Source organism: Neopsephotus bourkii, unplaced genomic scaffold (genome assembly GCF_033783945.1).
Source record: "Neopsephotus bourkii isolate Nb327-2 ecotype Australia unplaced genomic scaffold, CSIRO-AGI_Nbou_v1 NB_989, whole genome shotgun sequence".
In the NCBI taxonomy this organism is placed as follows: domain Eukaryota; kingdom Metazoa; phylum Chordata; class Aves; order Psittaciformes; family Psittacidae; genus Neopsephotus; species Neopsephotus bourkii.
Window position 1 is genome coordinate 805,179 of NW_026901481.1, and position 20,191 is coordinate 825,369.

Consider the following 20,191-nt stretch of genomic DNA (forward strand, 5'->3'; position numbering starts at 1 on the left):
ATCCAGCCAGTGAGCGGCGAGGATGTCACGTGGGCGAGGCAGCGCCAACCACCAATAGGAAGCGGGATGGGCGGGGATCACTCTTTGAATGGCAGTCTCGCTGTCCAATGAGCGCGGCTCTCGGGGGGCGGGCTCCAGCCGCGGAGTTGCCTCCCGCTCCGCCAACGGCGAGTGCGAGCAGCCGCGACCCCCCCCCCGGGGAGCGACAGCGGCGGCGGCCAATCGGGATGCGCGCTGCGGCGAGCGGCGGGCGGTTCCGCCAATGGCGTGCCGCGGCGAGGGGCGGGAGCGAGGCTGGCGAGCGGCCGGCGGCGGAGGGCGGGGGGGGCGCGGGCCAAGCAGGAAGTGGCTGAGGAGAAGCGGGCGCCGCGGAGGGGCCTGGGCGGGATTCGGCCGCCCCCCGCCCGCAGCTGCAGGTACCGGGGACCCGCGGGGGGAGCGACTCTGGGCCCGGGGGTTGGGGAGCGGCGGGGGGGAGGTTGGGCCCGGTCCGCCATGGCGGGAGGTGACGGCCCCGCTCCGGTCCGCTGCGGGGTCACGGCCGGGCCCATCACGGTCACCGCGGGGAGGAGCCGCCCCGCGCCCCCACCCTCCCCGGGGCTGTCGTGGGGAGCGGAGCAGCGCGGCCGGTCCCGTTGTGTGGGGGGGGCAGCCCCGGTCATGGCCCCTATGGTCAGGGGCAGGATGAGGCCTCCGGGGCCTTGTGTGTGCCCAGGGGGCCTGCGGGGCCTGGGCCCGGCTCTGGGCTTCGGGACTGGGCTCCTTCCTCCTCCCTGCGCTGGGGGAGGCTGAGCTGGGGCTGCCGCGGGGGGCTCGCAGGGGGTCCCCCGCTCCCCGCTCTTCTTCCCTTGCAGACGTGGTTGTGCCTTGTTTTGGGGCCCCGGTCCCCGGGGGCATTTTCCTGCTCCTTTGGTCTCTGAGGAGTGGGTGTTTGTGCTGTGCATGAGCAGCGCTGTGCCGTGTCCGAGGCTCTCGGGGCTCTTCAGGCACTGCTGGCCTGAGGATGCTCTTCGGGCACGGGCCGTGTCGCTCTCCTATCGCGCCCCAGGCTCCTGGGAAGAGCGGCGCGGTGGCTCCCAAGTGGTTTACGGCGGAGGGAACCTCCCCATTGCCCTGGGTTCGGGGGAGGAAGAGCAAACGGGAGGCGTGGAGAGGATCCCGGTGCGGGCCGGGTTGTGCGCTCCTGGGGCTGCTCCCTGCCTCCTCAGGGGTGGCGGGGGGGGATCACGGAGCTCCCTAGGGGGGCCTGGTGTGGTTCTAGGTGCGGGAGAACGGCACCGGGGTTGGGTCCGCCCTGAGTCCCTGCAGGGAAGCAGCTGGGAGTTAATAGGGAAACCACGGCAGGTTCTGGCTGTCGCTTCCCGAGGGGTCAGGGGAGGTTCGGGGGGCTCTGGGTGCGCGGTGGCCCTGGCTGGGGGCTCCCCTGGGGAGGAGGAGAGAGGGCACGGGCTGGGGGTGCCCCTGTTTCTTGCCCCTGTGAAGTTCCCTAATCCCTTGCTGCTGGTGCCTGCATCTCACCGGGTACCGGGCAGCCCTCGTGGGCTGTGATTGCCTCCTGCAATCAGCTCAATGCAAGGAGAAGGGGAAGGCTGGCAGGCTCCGCGCTCGGGACTGAGCCCTGTTTGTGCAGCAGCTGCCTCAAAGGATGTATTTTTAGTGCCCGAGGAGGAAAAAAACTGCGTCACCCACATGTGGCTGTGCTGGGATTAGCAGCGGAGCGAGGCCTGGCCGAGGTGCTTCCCAAAGCCTGGCCGAGCAGCAGCAAGAGGATGGGTGAGCTGCTCTGAACCCTCTTTGGGCAAGGGGCCACCCGGGTCCCCATAGGGTGAAGCAGTGGGAGCTGCGGAATGCAAGGCTCCAGCTGCTGGAGAGGTGGTGCCAGCGTGGAGGTGGCTCAGGGTCGTCTCCATAGCACCCAAAGCTCTCCTCATCCCGCAGGACTCGTGTTTGTCTCTGGGTTTATTCTCCTGGCTCCACTTTGTGCCATCAAGTACCGGGGTGCGCCTGGGGGTGCTGGGAACGGAGCACACGGGCAGCGAGCAGGAGCTCTGTTCCCTTCCTTTGGCATCCCACTGGCAGAGCCGCTCTTTATTCCTCTGGGATAAGCCCGGTGTCCCAGCTGAGGTCAGAAACTGGACGTTGGAAAGCCCAGTGTAACGCGATAGCACAAAGCGCTGCGATGGGGAGAGCTGGGAACTGCTCCTAACGATGTGGAAATGATCCTGGGTGAGGCTAGACACGTGGGGAGATCCTGGTCGTTCTGCCATGGAATGCGTGCCTAGGACACCAAGTCCTTGCCCGTGTGTGGATCCTGGTTGTAGTGGGGACAGCAGCCTCCCCACCTTGACACTGAGGCTGCTCTGTGCTGATCGTGGCTGCAAAGATGCTGCCAGTGCTTAAAAACTCAGGCCGGCCAAACTGTGGGGATTTCTGGATCTCGTCCACCCCTTGTTTGTTTTGGTATCTCCAGAAGGGAGCAGATGGGAGAGACTTAATTCCATGAGGTGTATAGGAATGAGCACGCTGCCTCTGCGGAGCAGCTGAGCTCGCACCGCGCTCCTCGCTGGGGCTGGGGGAGAGCCGAGTTCCCTGCTCCGTTCCCTGCTGAAGGAAGCATCCTTGGTGCCTGGATTCGGTGTCATCCCGGCAGGGGGAAGCTGCTGCGTGGTGGTGAGAGACCGTCTCCTCCTTCCCTCCTTCACAGCTCTTTTGGGATGCTGCTCTTGGCTTTCCAGGCTTTGGTTGCTGTCACAAAGCCTACTGAGAGATGAGAAATGAGCTGGAGCCGTTTCAGTGGGGGATGCTCACCAGCTCTGGGTCTGACACCAGCCCTGGCTGTTGATTGCACTGTAAATGTTATTCTTCCCTGTTTCTCTCTCCCCGTGATGCCTCAGAGGGAGGAATGGGGTGGGTTTATTCCTGTGAGCCAAGCAGCAGGGAGGAATCCCCAAGAAGTCCCCTTAGACAGACAGAGCGAGTGTGCAGAGCAGGGAGAGCGCACTTGTGCATTCCTTCAGTGACAGCAGTCACAAATCTGGCCTAAAAACCCTCTGCAGCCAGCATCGTGAGACTGCAGGTGGTTGGACAGCAAGGTGGTTTCCTTCCCTGCACTAAACCAGGCCCATCTCACCCAGCTCTGCGTGTGAGGAGCTCCAGTCTCTGCCCAGAGCATGTGGGGATGCTCTGTGAGCCCAGTGCTAACCCCAAGGGATGCTTGCACCCATCCAGCAAGTAACCCAGCCTCCGTACTCCTTGGAACTGGAGGCAGTGGCAGAGGCAGCTGGGGATGCTTGGGGGTTTGATGGGGAGGATATTTTGTTCCTTGTTAAAGTGGGGTCCGTTTGGGGGTGTGGAATAGGGAGGAGGCAGCGTTCCAACAGGGGCACCAGGGCACATGGATCCCTGTGCCTCAGCCTCTGGGGGGGACACAGGCACCTTGTTCACAGTGCTTGGGCTGAGGCTCCTGAGCCCTCCTGCACAGACACAGCTCAGATCAGTCATGTCTAGAAATAGATGCTGCCTGCCCGAAGCAGCGCAGAGCAGCCCCCGCTGCTGCAGTCCCTGGCCTTGGCTGTTGGCCTCCAGTAGGATTTCGCTGCTCTGTGCTCTCCCTCCCATGGGTTTTATCCCAAGGTCTCTGTGTGGGCCAGGCCAGGCACAAGGGCGGCCTTGGCTCCAGGTCTGGGGCTCCTTGTGTTCGGGATCATTGCACTGCGCAGGCAGAGCGGGTGCTTTGCCTCTCCCAGCATCCCCAGCTCCCTCCCGCTTAGGAACTGGTGCCAGGAAGGGGTTTCAGGTGATGTCCTGGCCACGGTGCTGCTGCTGCTGCCTCCGGCCAAGGCGTTTGTGGCTCCCTGCAGCACCCAGCAGTGAGCACGGATGTGCTTGCTCCCAAACAAGGCTGGGAAGGGCCTGCCCGTGCCCTTTGGGAGGGGACCCCGCTGGTGCCACGCTCCTGGGGGCACAGGCACCGCAGAACCACAGGCCAGGGATGGCCGGGACCCTGCAGAACCGCAGGCTCCAGCCTGACCTGCGGCCGGCTCAGCCCTGCGGCCCCAGGGCAAGGCAGGGGGCTCGAGGGGAGGAAGCCACAGCAGGGAGGAAGGAGGCCCCGGCGCTGGGCTGGAAGTGTGACCTGTTCGGATGGTAATGCAGAGGGACGGCTGAGGGCAGCACAATGGAGCACAAAACATGCGCATAATGGCTGGAGGTTTAATCCCCTGCCGCCGCCTGGAGCGGGGAAAACAATGCTGAGGGTTTCCAATGGCCCATCCAGGCCCTGGCCAGGCAGTTATTGTCAGCCTGGTACCCCCGGAGAGCCCTTTCCTGTGCTGGGAGAGAAGTGAAAGAGGAAGGGAGAAGGAAGGACACAGAGAGCCCTTCCCAAGGCATGGCAGCAGCAGGGCCCAGGCTCCACCTGGGGCAACGCAGTGGAGTTTTCCTGCTTGGTTTTGGGGAGATTTCCTCCCCCAGAAGGTGGGAAATGACTCAGGAAACCCTTGGAGCACCTTGATGTGACCGTTCTGTCCTCACCTGCCAGGGAGCCCATGGCCGGGCTGGGTGGGAGCGCTGAGCATCCACTGTGCCACCTCCTCTTGTGCTGCAGGGAACCCCAGCGACAGCACCCAGGAGCCCATCGTGAGCCAAGAGGGGCAGAGCAGCCAAGCCCTGAGCCAGGGAAGGTGGAGGAAGAGGCCGTGAGGAGAGGGTCTGCAAGCAGAGCCACTGTGAGGGGGTGCTTTATTCCAGCTGGAGCTGCACTGGTGTGGCTGGAGGTACTGGAGAGCAGCACGGGGGCTGTGGGCATTGGCTTCCAAGCAGAGCCTGTGCCCTCAGCACCAGTACTGCTGGGCCATCCCTTCCCATCTCCATTACAGCTGCTGGGGATATGTATGGGGGCCTGCTGGGGTACACACCACCCCTTCTGTCCCCTTGGCCTTGAGACCGTGCCAGGGAGCAGGGCCCTGAGCAGAGCGGCCGTGGTGAGCAGGTAATGAGCTCATCGCCCACAGCAGCTCTCACTGTGGGTATCCAGGGCTGGCCACATCCAAGAAATGACAGGCAAAAAATAGCCCGAGGCGCTGGGGCAGCCTCTGCCAGCGTCACCTCACGGCTCCCTCTCCTCCCTCCCTGGAGCCCTGCAGCCACGGCAGCTCCGGGCTCTGTGGCTGGAAGTGCAGGGGGTGCTGTGAAAGCCACTTGGAGCCCCCCCAGTGTGTGCAAGGACGGGGCTGTGCTCTGGAAGCAGCTGAGCCCTTCCCTGCAGCACGGGGGGAGAGGAGCCCCGGAGGGGAGCTGCCACACGCTGAGCACCAGGCTGTTGCTGGGGCAGACTTTGTCCCCGGAGGAGCCTGGATGTTGGCCCAGCTGCGTTTGCACTCGCTCTGCTCTGCTGTGCTCAGGCCTCCTGCTTCCGTTCCCCTTGGAGCGTGTGCTCAGAGTGCTCCCTGCGGGGTGATGCTGGCCCTGTTCGGGCTGCAGAGGAGGTGCGAGCCCCCTTGGAAAGCCTGGAGCGAGCGTCCCTGCCCTGAATCCCCAGAGCTGGGACTGGGGGGGGGAACCAAGCTGCTGGTTAGGAATAACCCTGGGGAGCAGCTGGAGGAGGCAGGGAATGAGGTGGAGTTTGCTCCTGAGCGAGGAATGGGTTTGCCCCTCTCCCGACGCAGCTGATGCAGGTGACATGGATGGGCCTGGAGCACCCGGTCCCACTCTGCTGCTCGCACCCTCGGGTGCCTTCCCTTAGCTCTGGGTTTGGGGAGAAGCGGTCCTCGGGCCCCCTGTGGGGCTGCTGTGAGTGCTCTGAGCCCGGTGCCTCGCACTGGTTTGCCTTAGGGCTCAGGGAACATCGGGCCCCAGGCAGGGAGGGAGCCGGAGCTCCCCAGGCCAGGAAGCTCAGGGCTCCAGTGGGTGCTTCCCTCGGAGCAGGAGGAGCTTGGGGGATTTGGCTTGGAGGCCGTGGCTTATGGAGCTCCCCAGACGCTGCCTTGCTTTGTGCTCAGCTTATCCCCTCAGTGCCTCAGTCTGACCGAGCTGGTGAACTTCGGTGGCCCTCTTAAGGTGAAGAAAGGGGGGAGCAGTGGGGCTCTGGATGCTCCTGGTTTGACCTTTCCTTTGTGAGATCTGGAAGAGCCCTAAAACTGAGGGCTCTGCACCTTTTGCCTTAGTCCATGGGCTGGAATGACGGTCTGCACTCCCCCAGCAGATGATGCTTGCTCTCTCTCCTGCGTGGTTATTGATGCATTACAAAGGTCCACAGCATCCTAGGGGTGAAGGAGGGGTTTTCTTGCTCCCTTTTCCCCTGACCGGGCACAGGGGACCTCAGAGGCTGCTGCTTGAGCAGACCCGGACCCTTCTCTGCCCCAGGGCTCTCGAGGGCTTTGCTTTGGATTTCAAGCTCAGGGAGGATGAAAACGCTGCAGTCCTGTGTTGCACACCCTGTGCTGCCCGTGCCCATGGGTGCCAGTGCTGCCATCAGGTATCCAGCCTCGGGCTCTGTGCCTTGGGGTCACATCCCCCAGCAGCAGCACTGGGGGCACTGGGCTGGCTGTGGGGTTCCTGCCTCTCTTCCTCTCTTCCTCCCTGCTCCCAGTGCCGCACTGACCCCGTGCTGTCGTGCTGGGAGCAGGACGGGTGCTGGTTCTTGTTGAACCAGCCTGCCCTTCTGTCATCCCCCCCTCTCCTACCGTGAAACCCGAGACCCTTCCCCGTCCCTTCCCCCTCTGTTTTCCCCTCTTTCCCTCCCTCTCGCTCCATCCAGAGGCTCCTTCCCATCAGGTCAGTACCGGGCACAACCCCTGCTGATCCGGGCTCTCCAGATGAGCAGATTCCCAAGGGATGAGGAGGAACCACGGTTCTGGCCCTGTGGAATGGGCTCTGTGGGTTTGGACTGCGTTAGGGAGCAAGGGGATGGGAGTGGGAGCGGGGCCGTGACACCGGGGTCAGGGGAAGGGGCTTTGGGCATCACTGGAGGTGTCGCCGCTGCATGGGAAGGCTGCAGGAGCATGGGACAAGTGCAGGGTTAGGGTTAGGGTTAGGGTTAGGGTTAGGGTTAGGGTTAGGGTTAGGGTCCGGGTCCTGGCTGTGGACAGGGGGTGCTGGGGCCTGGCATGGGTCTTGCTGCCCACGATGCTGCTTGTCGTTGCCTGCCTCCTCCATCCCAGAAAGCAGGAGGTGATGCTTCCTCCCTGATGAGGAGAAGAGGGGTTGTGGGAGACCTGAGTCCATGTCCATGGCTCCACGGGTTTTAATTTTGGATCCATGGACATGGAATTAGATGAAGATTTCTAAGGTGCAGGAGGTGTTCTTGATGCTACCCTGTGTTCCCATTCTGAGCTCTTCCATCTTCTGTATTAACCCTGCTTAGGTGAGAGATTGAGTCCTGGGCTGGTGCAGGGCATTCCCATCACCCCGTGCCTCAGTTTCCTCACAGGGACCAAACCCCAGCTTTGAGCAGAGCTGAGCTGGTGCCCACCTCCTGGATCTTGCTCAAGAGGGGGATGCTGTTGGAGATGGAGAGGAGCCCTCTTGCAGGTTCAGCCTCCTGTGTCTCCTGAGCCAGCAGCCCTGTGCTTGCTGTCACATCAATGATACCTCTTCAGATCCTTCCATCTCTGAAATCCTGGGTGCTTTTTGGCCTTCCCTCTGCCTGGATGTAAAATGTCACTGTTCTGTGGCACTTGGAACATGGCACATTGCTTTCAGGAGCTGCTGCCAGGAAATGCTCCCTTCTGGAGCATCCCTGTGTGTGCTGCAGCAGGACACTGGAGTTAACCCATGGAAACAAACCCCCCCTGTTCTGAAGTGGTTTTCTCACTGCTGCTTGTACCGACTTAGGCAAAACTCGGCTGAATTATGTTTCTGGTCCCAAAAGGAGGGGGAGCTTTGTGTTCATTGCACACAACCTCTTGCCCACGGTATCCAGGCAGCAGCTCCGTGGTCTCTGTGCTCTGCTCCCATTGCACATCCTTAGACAGGCCCCTGGAGAGAGGGGAAGGGCACAGATGAGCGCTGGGAGAGCGGGGCCTCCTCTTCACCTGCCAGGGAGCATTGGAGAGCCCTGACATGGGGCAGAGCTGTGCCAGGGGCTGGGGGAACCGGCCCCGTGCTCCCCCCTGCACTGGGGAGGAGGCTGCGTGACCCCAGTGCTGGTTGGGCCCATGGCAAATACTTGATGCCCCTGCACCAAAGGAGCTCATTGGCAGGGATCAGCTCTAGGACGAGAGGCCGGGGGAGCTGCTCCTCATCCCCCTCTTCTGCAGGTACCCATGGCAGGGCCTTGCTCGGGCCCAGGGCTCCTTGGTGTGGGGCAGGCTCTGTCACAGCCTTTGGGCATGGCCCCAGGATCCCTGCATGCACGAGTGCAGGAGGCAGAACCCAGACCCACCTGAACCCTGCTGCAGAGCCAGGCTTTGGGGATGGCCGTGGTGCAGCAGGGCCCTGCCAGCCTCAGGAAGGGAAACAGGGAAAGCACCCTTTAAATACAGCAACTGCTTGCAATGGGCCTGGTGTCCGTCCTGAGCCCTGCTCCCACCCAGCACCCAGGCCTGGCTCGGGGAATCTCCGCTGCCCCCCCCTTGTGTCCCCAAAGCTCATGGGGTTTTATTGCCTTTGTGGTGCTGGGGGGGGCAGCAGCAGCCCCAGCCCTGCCTCTTGCTCCTGCTCTTCTGAAGGGCACAGACCTGAGTGTGGTGGTGCTGGGAGCTCGGCCTCTGTTTGTCTCCCAGTGCTTTGATGGTCAATCCCCCTGCGTTCACAGGCAGGGGCTGCCTGCCCCATCGTGCCTTTTCCATGCCATCGTCCTCCTGGCTTCAGTGGAGGCTGAGGTGCCAGCAGACACCCCCGGTGCAGCCCCTTGGGCAGCAGCCATACGGGTACAGAGCGTGTTTTCAGTGTCAGGGTCGCTGTGGGGCAGCTCTGCTCAGTGCCCCATGGACCCCTCGCTGCACCCAGGGCGAGCCCCTTGGGGTGACCGACAATGAGGGTTAAGGATAAAGCTGGACTGTGCCTCCTTCCTGAGCCGGCGGTCGGGTCTAAGGAGGGAGTTCCTCACTGTGAGGGTGCTGAGGCACTGGAATGGGTGCCCAGGGAGGTTGTGAATGCTCCATCCCTGGCAGTGTTCAAGGCCAGGTTGGACAGAGCCTTGGGTGCCCTGGTTTGGTGTGAGGTGTCCCTGCCCATTGGAACTGGATGATCTCAAGGTCCTTTCCACCCCAACCCATTCCATGGTTCTGAGCCTGGTCGTGGCTGTGCAGGACAGCCATTCCCAGCTGCTCCCGGCCCGTCCCCTGCCTCCTTTCCCTGGTTCTCCTGGTAAAGCAGAGCCTTTCTGCTGGCTAAGCCACATGCCCTGCCCGCAGCTTAATCCTGGGATTTCTTACCCAGCCTGCAGCAACAGGAGGAACATTATTCCCTTTGTCTGTGCCGCAGCCATGTTTTCCAACCTGTTGCTACGTCTCAGCCTCCCCTCTTCCCCCATCCTGTGCTCCGCAGCCCACGTGTTCGAGGGCTCTTATCTTGGTGCCGTCTGGACCCTTTCCTTGTGAGCAGGGGTGGCCTTGGAACGGCCTCGCTGCTGCTGCTGCTGCTGCTGGTGGGAAGGACGGTTCCTGCGTCATGGTGGGTGCCTCTGCAAGGAAGAGTTTGCTGTGTGCAGCTCTCCCCAGCTGCTGCTCTGCTGCAGGGCTCCTTGCTGGGCTGCATCCCCTGCTCCTGGGTGTCCCTTGCAGGGTGCTGGGGTCCTTGGGAGTCAAAGCACTGCCCAGAAGCAAAGCGAGAAGGGCCAAGAAGTGGTGACATTCACCTGAGGGTTCTGGGGCAAGGCAGCAAACAGGGGTCTTGTGCTTAGCGTGGGGCTCAGGAGCAGAAGATCCCACCCGTGCCTCTGCTGCCTTGGGGCCACGGTGCTAACGCTCCTCTCCTTGTCCTGTTGCAGACTCTGCTCCATTCCTCACCATGGGTGACATGAAAACTCCGGATTTCGATGACCTGCTGGCAGCGTTTGATATTCCCGACATCGACACCAACGAGGCCATCCATTCTGGCCACGAGGAAGCCGATGCTCACATCAAGCAAGTCCCCGGAGAGCCGGGACCCCCTGACCACGTCCTGCCCCACACAGACATCACCGCTGTCAGCGTCATCGTGAAGAACACGGTGTGCCCCGAGCAGCTCGATGCCCTGGATGGGCGCAGCAAAGACGGGCACGTCATCGGCTCCCGCCTGCTGCAGAATGGCTTTGGGGCCACCGAGATGCCCAGGTCCCCCACCTCCAGGTCTGTGGAAGCTGTCGCCTCCTCCAACGGGGAGTGCTGGGTGAAGGAAAAAGGCCCCAAGCCCCTGGATCTCTTCTCCCATTTTAGCCCCGATCCCAATGAAGACAACGCTGCCAACCTGATCGACAGAGCCCGGGAGTGCAAGGTGAAAGAGAAGGCCCTTGCTGTGCCCTCCCTCTCCCCATCTCCCACCCTGTCCCTGGACTGCAAAGAGCCCATGGGGGAGAGCACGGAGAGCCTGCCCCCGGCCTTCCCGCAGGCCTTTGAAGCGGGGCAGGCCGGGGGTGCCAGCGGGTCCCCTGCTGCCATCTCCTGCGTCAAGAAGGAGGAGTCTGACTCGGAGGAGGTGGGCCGTGAAGCCAGCCCAAAGGGGTTGGCTGCGGCCCTGGGGGACAGCCCCTTGGGGCACCTGAAGTCGGTCACCGTGCGCTACTCCACGGATGATTCTCCCATCACGTCCTGGCCTGGATCTGACCCAAACCTGGAGAGCAGCACCAGCAACCTCCCTGAAGTGAAGCACTCGCCCGCCAGCCCCCGGGAGCCCTTCTTCAAGCCTTCCTCCCCGGTGGTGCAGAGCCCCAGGCTGCCCCCGTCCCCAAAGCACCTGGACAGCATCGCCCTCAAGGAGGAGCACGAGGCTCTGGACAAGTCCATGGGGAGCCCGCAGAGCATGTCCAGTGCTGAGGAAGAGGAGGAGGAAGAAGACAACACCAACGATTCCCCCTCGTCCAACTCCTCCCGGCCCCTGAAGGTGCGGATTAAAACCATCAAGACGTCTTGTGGCAGCATCACCCGCACTGTGACCAGGGTCTCCTCGGATTCCGAGCCCGGCTCCACCAAGGGGCCACCTGAGCAGAGCTCTCAAGAGCCCTCTCTGGAGGGCGCCAGCTTCTCAGCGTCGGCAGACAAAGAGGAAGGGATCGTGCTGGAGGTGTCCAAGGACAAAATGGAGCTCTCCAGCCCCTCGAAAAGCACCGAGGGGCCAAAAATCGTCAGCGTTCAGCTTGGCAACGGCACCAAGCTCAAAGGGACCGTGCTGCCCGTCTCCACCATCCAGAACGCCAGCAGCGCCATGCTGATCGCTGCCAGCGTGGCTCAGCAGAAATCCATGGTGCTGCCAGCAAAGGCGGGTAAGGCTGTGGCCAAGAACATCATCAACCTGGTGCCGCAGACCCTGCCCAAAGCCGACACCCGGAGCAACGTGAGCCCCGTGACGCAGACCAGCACCATCACCACCACGGCCAACCAGAAAGTCAACGGCACCACGGTGGTGATGGTGCAGCCGCAGAAGCCTTCCCCTACCCTTGCAGGCACCGTCATTTCCCGGAGCCAGTCCAGCCTCGTGGAAGCCTTTAACAAGATCCTCAACAGTAAAAACCTATTGCCAACCTACAAACCCAACCTGAACCCTCCGGCCGACGCCAGCCTCGCGCTGCCTCCCTTCGGGTACCGCTGCCTGGAGTGCGGCGATGCCTTCGCCCTGGAGAAGAGCCTGGCTCGCCACTACGACCGGCGCAGCATGCGCATCGAGGTCACCTGCAACCACTGCACCAAGCGCCTCGTCTTCTTCAACAAGTGCAGTTTGCTGCTGCACGCCCGCGAGCACAAGGACAAGGGGCTGGTGATGCAGTGCTCCCACCTGGTTATGAGGCCCATTGCATTGGATCAGATGATCGGGCAGCCAGACATCACCCCGCTGGTCTCGGTGACCTCCTTCCCTGCTAGCAAAGTGACTGGTGTGGCTCAGGAGGCCTTGGCCACCGCCAACGGGGCTCAGGACCTCCCCATCCTGCCTCTGAGCAACAGCTCGGAGCAGCCCAACTACAGCTGCTTCAGGTGCCTGGAGTGCAAAGAGCAATGCAAAGACAAAGCCGGGCTGGCCGCGCATTTCCAGCAGGCGGTGGCCACGGGGACGAGCAGCAGCACGGTACGTGGGTGGGAGAGGGGCGAGACCCACAGCAATGCATCCCTGGGGATGTGGGGTGGAAGTGGAGGGCTCCAGATGCCTGATTCCTCTCCATGTAAAACATGCAGGAAGGAACGGGCCCAGGAGGCACTGGGTGCAGGGAAGGGAGGCTGAGGATGAGGAGCTGGGGTGCAGCAGGGAGGATGAGCAGGTCCCTGAGTGCTGGTGCCCTGCGGTCTGGCCCACAGAGCAGGACAGAGCCATCCCCACAGAGCCATGTTAGAGCAGTGGGTGCTGCTTCCTCTTTCGATGGCTTGAAGCACAAATGGAGCCTGGAGAAAGCAGGAAGGGGTTTCCCCCCCCTCTGTTTCAGAGTCAACCTTGAGATCCTGGGTGCTTCCTGCTGCTGCCAACACGTCCTGGTTTGTTGGGGCAGGCAGCGTCCAGCAAATACACAGGGTTAACACTGCCAAGGGGTGACCTTTAAAAGGCAAGGAGGGAAAACAGGTCCAGAGAGGAGCCCTGTCCTCCCTGTGCCTTCACCTCTCCCTTTGTGCAGAGAGGCTCAGCCCCCTTGGCTGCTTTGCACAGAAGGGATTTGCTCCTGTTCCCTGGTAACCCTGCTGCTGTAGCCATGGTGTTGCTCAGATGCAGGTACGAGGGCCCTGCTCCAGAGGAGCTGCTTTCTGTGTGAAGGTCATCAGGAGCCCTGGGGTTCACGTGCTTACGTGGTTGTCCCAAGGAGCTTTCCTTTAACAGGGGAGGGTTTCTTCCTCCCGTTCCCTCTCGTAGCCTTGCAGTGGATGGAGCATTCAGGGGAGCTCTTGAGCTGGGAAATTCAATGGGAAGTCGCTGTCAAGGCAAAACCTGTTCCCAGCCTTCCCTTAGCCAGAGCAGCTCTGCCCTGTGCCCAGCAGATGGGCTCCTCCCTGCACCCACACCCACTAAACGCAGGGTTTATTTCCTTTTCCAACACACCAGAAGACCCAGAGGCTTCCTCAGCACAGGGGGGATGTGACCCATAAACCTCCATAATCCTCACCTGCCACCTCCCATTCCCTGCTGCTGGGAGCCGGTTTGGATGCAGCCCAGCTCCCTGCACTGCAGCCCCCTTGCTGAGTCCCTGCCTCACCCTCGGCGCACGCTGTATCTGGGACCCATCTGTGATGGAAAGGGTCATGAAACACCCTCAGCAAGTACCCAGCAAGCAAAGGATCTCCTCAAATGTAGGAGCAAAGTGTTAGGAATACTGTTAGGGATATTGGGAATGGTAGGAAAGCAAAGTATCCCCTAAAATGTAGGAGCCAAGTATTAGGAATACTGTTAGGAGTAGTAGGAAAGCACAGTGTCTCCTAAAATGTAGGAGCAAAGTATTAGGAATACTGTTAGGGATATCAGGAATAGCAGGAAAGCAAAGCATTAGGAATACTGTTAGGAATATCAGGAATAGTAGGAAAGCACAGTATCTCCTCAAATGTGGGAGCAGAGTATTAGGAGTACTATTACGGATATCAGAAACAGCAGGAAAGCAAAGTGTTAGGAGTGCTATTAGGAATATCAGGAATAGTAGGAAAGCAAAGTATCTCCTATAATGTGGGAGCAAAGTATTAGGAATACTGTTAGGAATAGTAGGAAAGCAAAGTATTAGGAGTGCTATTAGGAATATCAGGAATGGTAGGAAAGCACAGCATTAGGAATACTGTTAGGAGCAGTAGGAAGGCACAGCATTAGGAATACTGTTAGGAGCAGTAGGAAGGCACAGCATTAGGAATACTGTTAGGAGCAGTAGGAAAGCACAGCATTAGGAATACTGTTAGGAGCAGTAGGGAAGCACAGCATTAGGAATACTGTTAGGAGCAGTAGGGAAGCACAGCATTAGGAATACTGTTAGGAGCAGTAGGAAGGCACGGTGTCTCCTGAAACGTGCCCTGCAGGGTCCCAGCACCTCTCACCCCACGGCCTGGGGCTGCTTTGGGTGTTGCAGATGGTTCCCCCCGCACCCACAGGGGACCCCCATGTGTTTGTGACCCTCTGGATGCTCTCCCCCCCAGGTTTGCCCCACGTGCCCCATGATCATGGCCAACCGCTGCAGCTTCAGCGCCCACCAGCGCATCCACAAGAACCGCCCGCCCCACGTCTGCCCCGAGTGCGGGGGGAACTTCCTGCTGGCCAACTTCGAGGCGCACCTCAAGGACGCCTGCCTGCACTTCTCCCGCAGAGTGGGCTACAGGTAGGGCCATGGTGTGGGGAGATGGGGAGCACCCGCTTCCCTTGTCCCTGTGGGTGCTGGCTGCAAGGCTGGGGGTGCCTGGGGAGGCTGTGAATGCTCCATCCCTGGCAGTGTTCAAGGCCAGCTTGGACAGAGCCTTGGGTGCCCTGGTTTTAGTGGGAGGTGTCCCTGCCCATTGGAACTGGATGATCTCCAGGTCCTTCCCAACCCAACCCATTCCATGGTTCTATGAACCTTTTGCTTTACCCGTTCCCTGTCTCTCAGCCCTTTAACACAGGGGGAATCTCCCTCTTCCTGGCACCTCCTGGCTGCTGCTTCACCTCATGGCTGGCAGCATCAGGTCCCCACAGTCCCTGCTCCTTGTGCTGAGCACTGGTTGCTCCTAACTGGAGTTTCCCCAGAGCCCAGAACTGGTTTGGATTCTGCTGTCCTTTGGGGCAGGGCCTCATCCTGATTCCCAAGGCTTGGACAAGGGGCACGCGTGGGCCCTGGTGCTGTTGGCCCTTGGTGCATGGCAGCCTCTGCAGCGCAGCTCCTCCTCTCCGCAGGTGCCCCAGCTGCGCCGTGGTCTTCGGTGGGGTCAACTCCATCAAGTCCCACATCCAGACCTCCCACTGCGAGGTGTTCCACAAGTGCCCCATCTGCCCCATGGCGTTCAAGTCGGCCCCCAGCGCCCACGCGCACGTCTACACGCAGCACCCCGGCTTCGGCAACCAGCAGTCCAAGTAAGTGCTCCCTGAGGTCCCCCCACCAAGCCATAGGATGGGGGGAGGCTTAGATTGGATTTAGGGACAATGCCTTCACCGACTGGAACAGGGCTCGCAGGGAAGCGCCTGCATCACCCTCCCTGGAAGCATTTAAAGGATGGGTGCTGTGGCACTTAGGGACATGGTTTTAGTGGCAGTGGTTGGATTCGATGTTTTCTATCCTAAAGGTTTCCATGGTTACAAGAAGCAGGAGCATCCTGGGTTGGGGGGGACACTGGGGAAGAGCCCGAGTCACCCTCCTTGGAAGCATGTAAAGGATGGGTGCTGTGGCACTTAGGGACATGGGTTTAGTGGCAGTGGTTTTCTATCCTAAAGGATTCCATGGTTACAAGAAGCAGGAGCATCCTGGGTGGGGGGACACTGGGGAAGAGCCCGAGTCACCCTCCCTGGAAGCATGTAAAGGATGGGTGCTGTGGCACTTAGTGCCATGGTTTTAGTGGCAGTGGTTGGATTTGATGTTTTCTATCCTAAAGGATTCCATGGTTACAAGAAGCAGGAGCATCCTGGGTTGGGGGGGACACTGGGGAAGAGCTCAGCACCAGGACGGGGGAGCTGCATCTGTCTCCTTTCCACCTCCCCATCCCTTGGTGTGGGTCAGGCTGCTCCCAGGGCTGCTTTCACCCCCCTGCTGCGAGCTGGGCTGTGCCAGCAGTGCTTTCTCCCCCCCCAGAATGATTTACAAGTGTGCGATGTGCGACACGGTTTTCACCCACAAGCCCCTGCTCTCCTCCCACTTCGACCAGCATCTCCTTAACCAGCGGGTCAGCGTCTTCAAGTGCCCAGACTGCCCGCTGCTCTTCGCCCAGAAGCGCACCATGCTGGAGCACCTGAAGGTAACGCGTGCTGCAGCAGAGCTCTCCTTCACCAGCGCCGCTGAGCCTGGGTTCGGGCTCTGTTGTGGTTTAACCCCAGCCAGGCAGCTCCTTCACTCACTCCCCCTCCCCTTCTTGCCCTCCCCCTACTCCTGGAGGGACGGAGAGGAGAATCAGAAGGAATGCAGCTGCCACGGGGTGAGATAAGAACAGTTCAGTAACTAAGGTATAACACAGATCACTGCTGCTACCACCAGTAATAGTAATGATAAAGGAAATAACAAGGGAAGAGAATACAACACCCCATCACCAGGCGACCGATAACTCACCCCCCAGCCCTACCAAGCACCGACCCATACCTCCTCCAACCCTGCAGTCCACTCTAACCCTTCCGGGTCACTCTCCCAGTTACCCCCTGAGCATGACGTGCTGTGGTATGGAATACCTCTCTGGTCAGTTTGGGTCAGGTGTCCTGTCTCTGCTTCCTCCCGGCTTCCCTCCTCCCTGGCAGAGCAGGAGGCCCACAAAGGCCTTGGCCAAACCAAAACATCATTGTTATCAGCTCTGTTCCCAGCTGAAAGTCAAACCACAGCACTGCACCAGCTACCAAGAAGGAGAAAGATGACTGCTAGTGCTAAACCCAGGACAGGCTCCCAGCGCATCAGTGATGCAGCAGGACCCTGACATCGGGTTCCTTTGTGCCCCCAAGCCGGAGATGAGCCCATGGGCTCGTGCTCCTTCTTAACCCACTGCAGTGCTGGGAGGGGGGGGGTTAATCCCAGCCCCACACGGCTGCCGAGCCCTTTGCTTTGCAGAACACCCACCAGCCCCAGAAGCCCAAGGAGGAGCTGGCAAAGAAGGCGGCCATCCTGCTGACACCAAAGCAGGAGCCCCTCGAGGCGCCCGTGTCCAAGGCGTCGGAGTCATCATCATCCTCCACGGAGGAGGACGAGCCCCCCAGCTCCCCCGAGCTGCGCAAGGCCAAGCGGAGCCGCTTCCAGCGCAAGGCGGTCAACAAGTCCAAGGGCAGCGGGTGGACGTGCGGCGTCTGCCACTCCTGGTTCCCGGAGCGCGACGAGTACGTGTCGCACATGAAGAAGGACCACGGCAAGGTGAGCAGGGGGGCCCTTGGGGGTGCTGACAGAGCAGAGCGCATCGCCCCAATGCACACTCAGGGCTGAGCTTTGGGGAGCAGAACCCAGCTACTTGGAGTGTATATGAATATATAAAGGGGGAGTGTCCCGAGGATGGAGCCAGGCTCTTCTCAGTGGCAAACAATGATAGGACAAGGGGCAATGGGTGCAAACTGGAACACAAGAGGTTCCACTTAAACCTGAGAAGAAACTTCTTCTCAGTGAGGTGACAGAACACTGGACCAGGCTGCCCAGGGAGGTTGTGGAGTCTCCTTCTCTGGAGACATTCAAAACCTGCCTGGACACGTTCCTGTGTAACCTTATCTGGGTGTTCCTGCTCCGGCAGGGGGATTGGACTGGATGAGCTCCCTTCCAATCTCTAGCATACTGTGATGCTGTGATGCTGTGATGCTGTGATACTTGTTACCCCGATGCGCAGCGTTGGGACGGGCAAGGAACAGGAACGGGAGGCAGCCCCAAGTTCCCACATCTGGTCCAGGCCCCGCACTGGACCCTCCTGCCTCTTGTCTCTTGCAGTCGGTGAAGAAGTTCCCGTGCCACCTCTGCGAGCGCTCCTTCTGCTCCGCTCCCAGCCTCCGGAGACACGTGCGAGTGAACCACGAAGGGATCAAGCGCGTCTACCCCTGCCGGTACCCACGGGAGGGCTCTGCTCTAAGAGGGGGGGTTTGGTGCTCCCCGCTCCGCCTGGGCTGGGGAGCATAAAGCTGCGGATGAATGGAGCACGATGGGGTTGAGGCGGTGCCTGCTGAGTGCTGGGGCTCCGGGGGCCAGGCCTTGGTGGCTGCCCGGTTGTGCTGGAGCAGGGCTGGGGCTTGGCTCCTGGCTGCAGGGCATCGCTTCATTGCCTGCTTGCTCTGGGCCTGCAGGTACTGCACAGAGGGCAAACGGACCTTCAGCAGCCGGCTCATCCTGGAGAAGCACATCCAGGTGCGACACGGGATCAAGGTGACCGACCAGGCCAAGAGCCAGGAGGTTGTTATCGCCCGCATAGGGACCGGCACCATGCAGGTACGAGCTGAGCGCCCTGGGGGTGTTTGAGAGGGCCGGGGCCTTGCGGAGGTTCTGGGCAGGGGGGAGGCGTCTCCATGAGCCCCGATCCTGGTTCGTGCCCCCCTCCACGGGTCCTGCACTGCTTGGGGCTGGCAGCTCCCTCCCACTGCGAGGCCCAGCGCCTGCCTGGGCACAGCTCAGCTCCTGCCTGGCCCTGGGGGCTGAGCTGGGCCGGGCCTGCAGGGAGGGGGCGCAGGCGCATCCCAGCTGAGCTGGCTCAGGAGCTGCCCCGGCTGCTGTGGGAGCCCCTTGGTGATGGGCAGGGGGGCCAGGACCCCTTTGGCCTGTACCCAAGCAGATGCCCCTCGGACCCCCCGAGCGGGCTGGGTCAGGGCAGGAGCTGCTCAAGCAGGGCCCCCATTAAAGCTTCCGTGCCCCTTCCCATAGGCGTCGGGTCGGAAGCGGAAGCTGTCCTCGGATGAAGGCGACTCCTGCAGCGAGGAGCCCGACAGCACCACCCCTCCCTCCAAAACCTCCAAGGGCGACCGCAAGGCCCCGCTGCGGTGCCGCAAGTGCGGGTACGTGGCCAGCAGCGCCGCCGACTTCCAGGAGCACATCCCCCAGCACCGGACTGACGAGAGCTCCCAGCAGTGCCGCGAGTGCGGGCTCTGCTTCACCTCCCAGGTCTCCCTCAACCGCCACCGCTTCATCACCCACAAGAAGAAGAAGGGAGCGGGCGAGCTGGAGGAGCCGGGGCCCCGGAGCCCGCTGGAAGGGGGAGCCCCGCATGCGGGCGATGGGAAGCTCTCGTGCAAGGTGTGCGGCCGCTGCTTCGACAGCCAGCTCAACCTCAAGACCCATTTCCGCACCCACGGCATGGCCTTCATCCGGGCCAGGCAGAACGCCAGCCCCGAGAACTAGGGCCTGGCAGAGCCCAGGTACATAGGGCTGTGTGTACATAAGGAGCACGGGGCTCTGGGGCCCTGCCTGGCCTCTCCCTGCACCCCTGCTCCTGGGCAGCGCCTCAGCACGGGGCTGCATGGAAGAGCATCAAGAGGGGAACCCGGCTGCATCCCCCAGGCCGGGGGACTCGGCCCCCCCTGGTTTGGGGGCAGGAGCCAGGGGAAGGCAGGGATTTGCTGGGCTCCCCAGGGATGCTCTGGGGACAGCACCGGGCTCTCATTGGGGGGGGGGGGGGGGCAGCTCCTTCCACAGGGATGGGGAAGGGATGAGGCCGCCTCCCCCCCTGTTTGCACACGGGGCGCTGCTCCCCTCTACACTGTGGGGCTCTCTTCAGCCCTCCCCTCTGGGTCTGGGTTGTGCTGGGATGGAAGCAGAGCCCGGCTGAGGCCGGAGACGTCTCCATCGCAGGGCAGAGCCGGGAGCTCGGCACAGCAAAATCCACCTTTTCCTTGGGTTTCGGTTGGGTTTTGGTTGCTTGGGGTCGGTTTCTTTGTCCTTTCCCCTCTGAATGTTGCTTATTCCCCCGTTTGCTGGAGCCGGGCAGGGGGGAGAAGCCGAATCCGGCCCCTCCTTGGCCCCTCTTCACCACCGCTTGCACTGAGTTCGTGCCGCGGGGCAGCCCCAGCCCGCGCCTCCCCTTTGGCAGCAGGAGAAGGGGCCCTGGGCAGGATGAGCCCCACGGGGGCAGCATCGGTGCCAAGGCGCTGCCAAACCCCATCACGGACTGGAACAGTCGGGGGGGGGGGGTTTTCTCCCTGCCTCCTGCCCCGCTCCGCAGCCATGGAGCAGCCTCACCCCCTCCTTTGCACTGGGAACAGCGGCACCGGGGATGGGGACCCCCCCCCCCCCATAGAAACTACTGGCAAAGCCCCTTCCTCCTCGTTCTGTTCTGTTCTGTTCGTGCAGCGCCTGTGCTTGGGGTGTTCGTGTTCCCCTCGGGCTCCTCTCCTTGTGCGTGCCCCCCCACGCGGTGTAAAGCTGTAGCACCCACTAAAGGTGACAAACACCCCCCCCCCCCGTTGTGATTTGGGGTTCGCGTTGGTTTCATTCCTTAGGGGAGGGAACACGGGGTTGGGGGGGGGGGGTCTTCATTTTTCT

The 20,191-nt window shown here is 61.5% G+C and overlaps 1 protein-coding gene across 1 annotated transcript; it reads left to right on the top strand.

Moving 5' to 3' along the window:
- The first annotated feature begins 319 nt into the window (after window positions 1-319).
- ZNF687 (zinc finger protein 687) lies at window positions 320-19,051 on the top strand. The gene is made up of 9 exons (XM_061359502.1): window positions 320-416; window positions 9,932-12,198; window positions 14,229-14,407; window positions 14,956-15,132; window positions 15,845-16,007; window positions 16,802-17,098; window positions 17,657-17,769; window positions 18,007-18,148; window positions 18,578-19,051. The coding sequence occupies exons 2-9, from the start codon at window positions 9,952-9,954 to the stop codon at window positions 19,049-19,051; spliced, it is 3,792 nt and encodes a 1,263-aa protein (XP_061215486.1). The 5' UTR covers window positions 320-416; window positions 9,932-9,951.
- The last annotated feature ends 1,140 nt before the right edge of the window (window positions 19,052-20,191 follow it).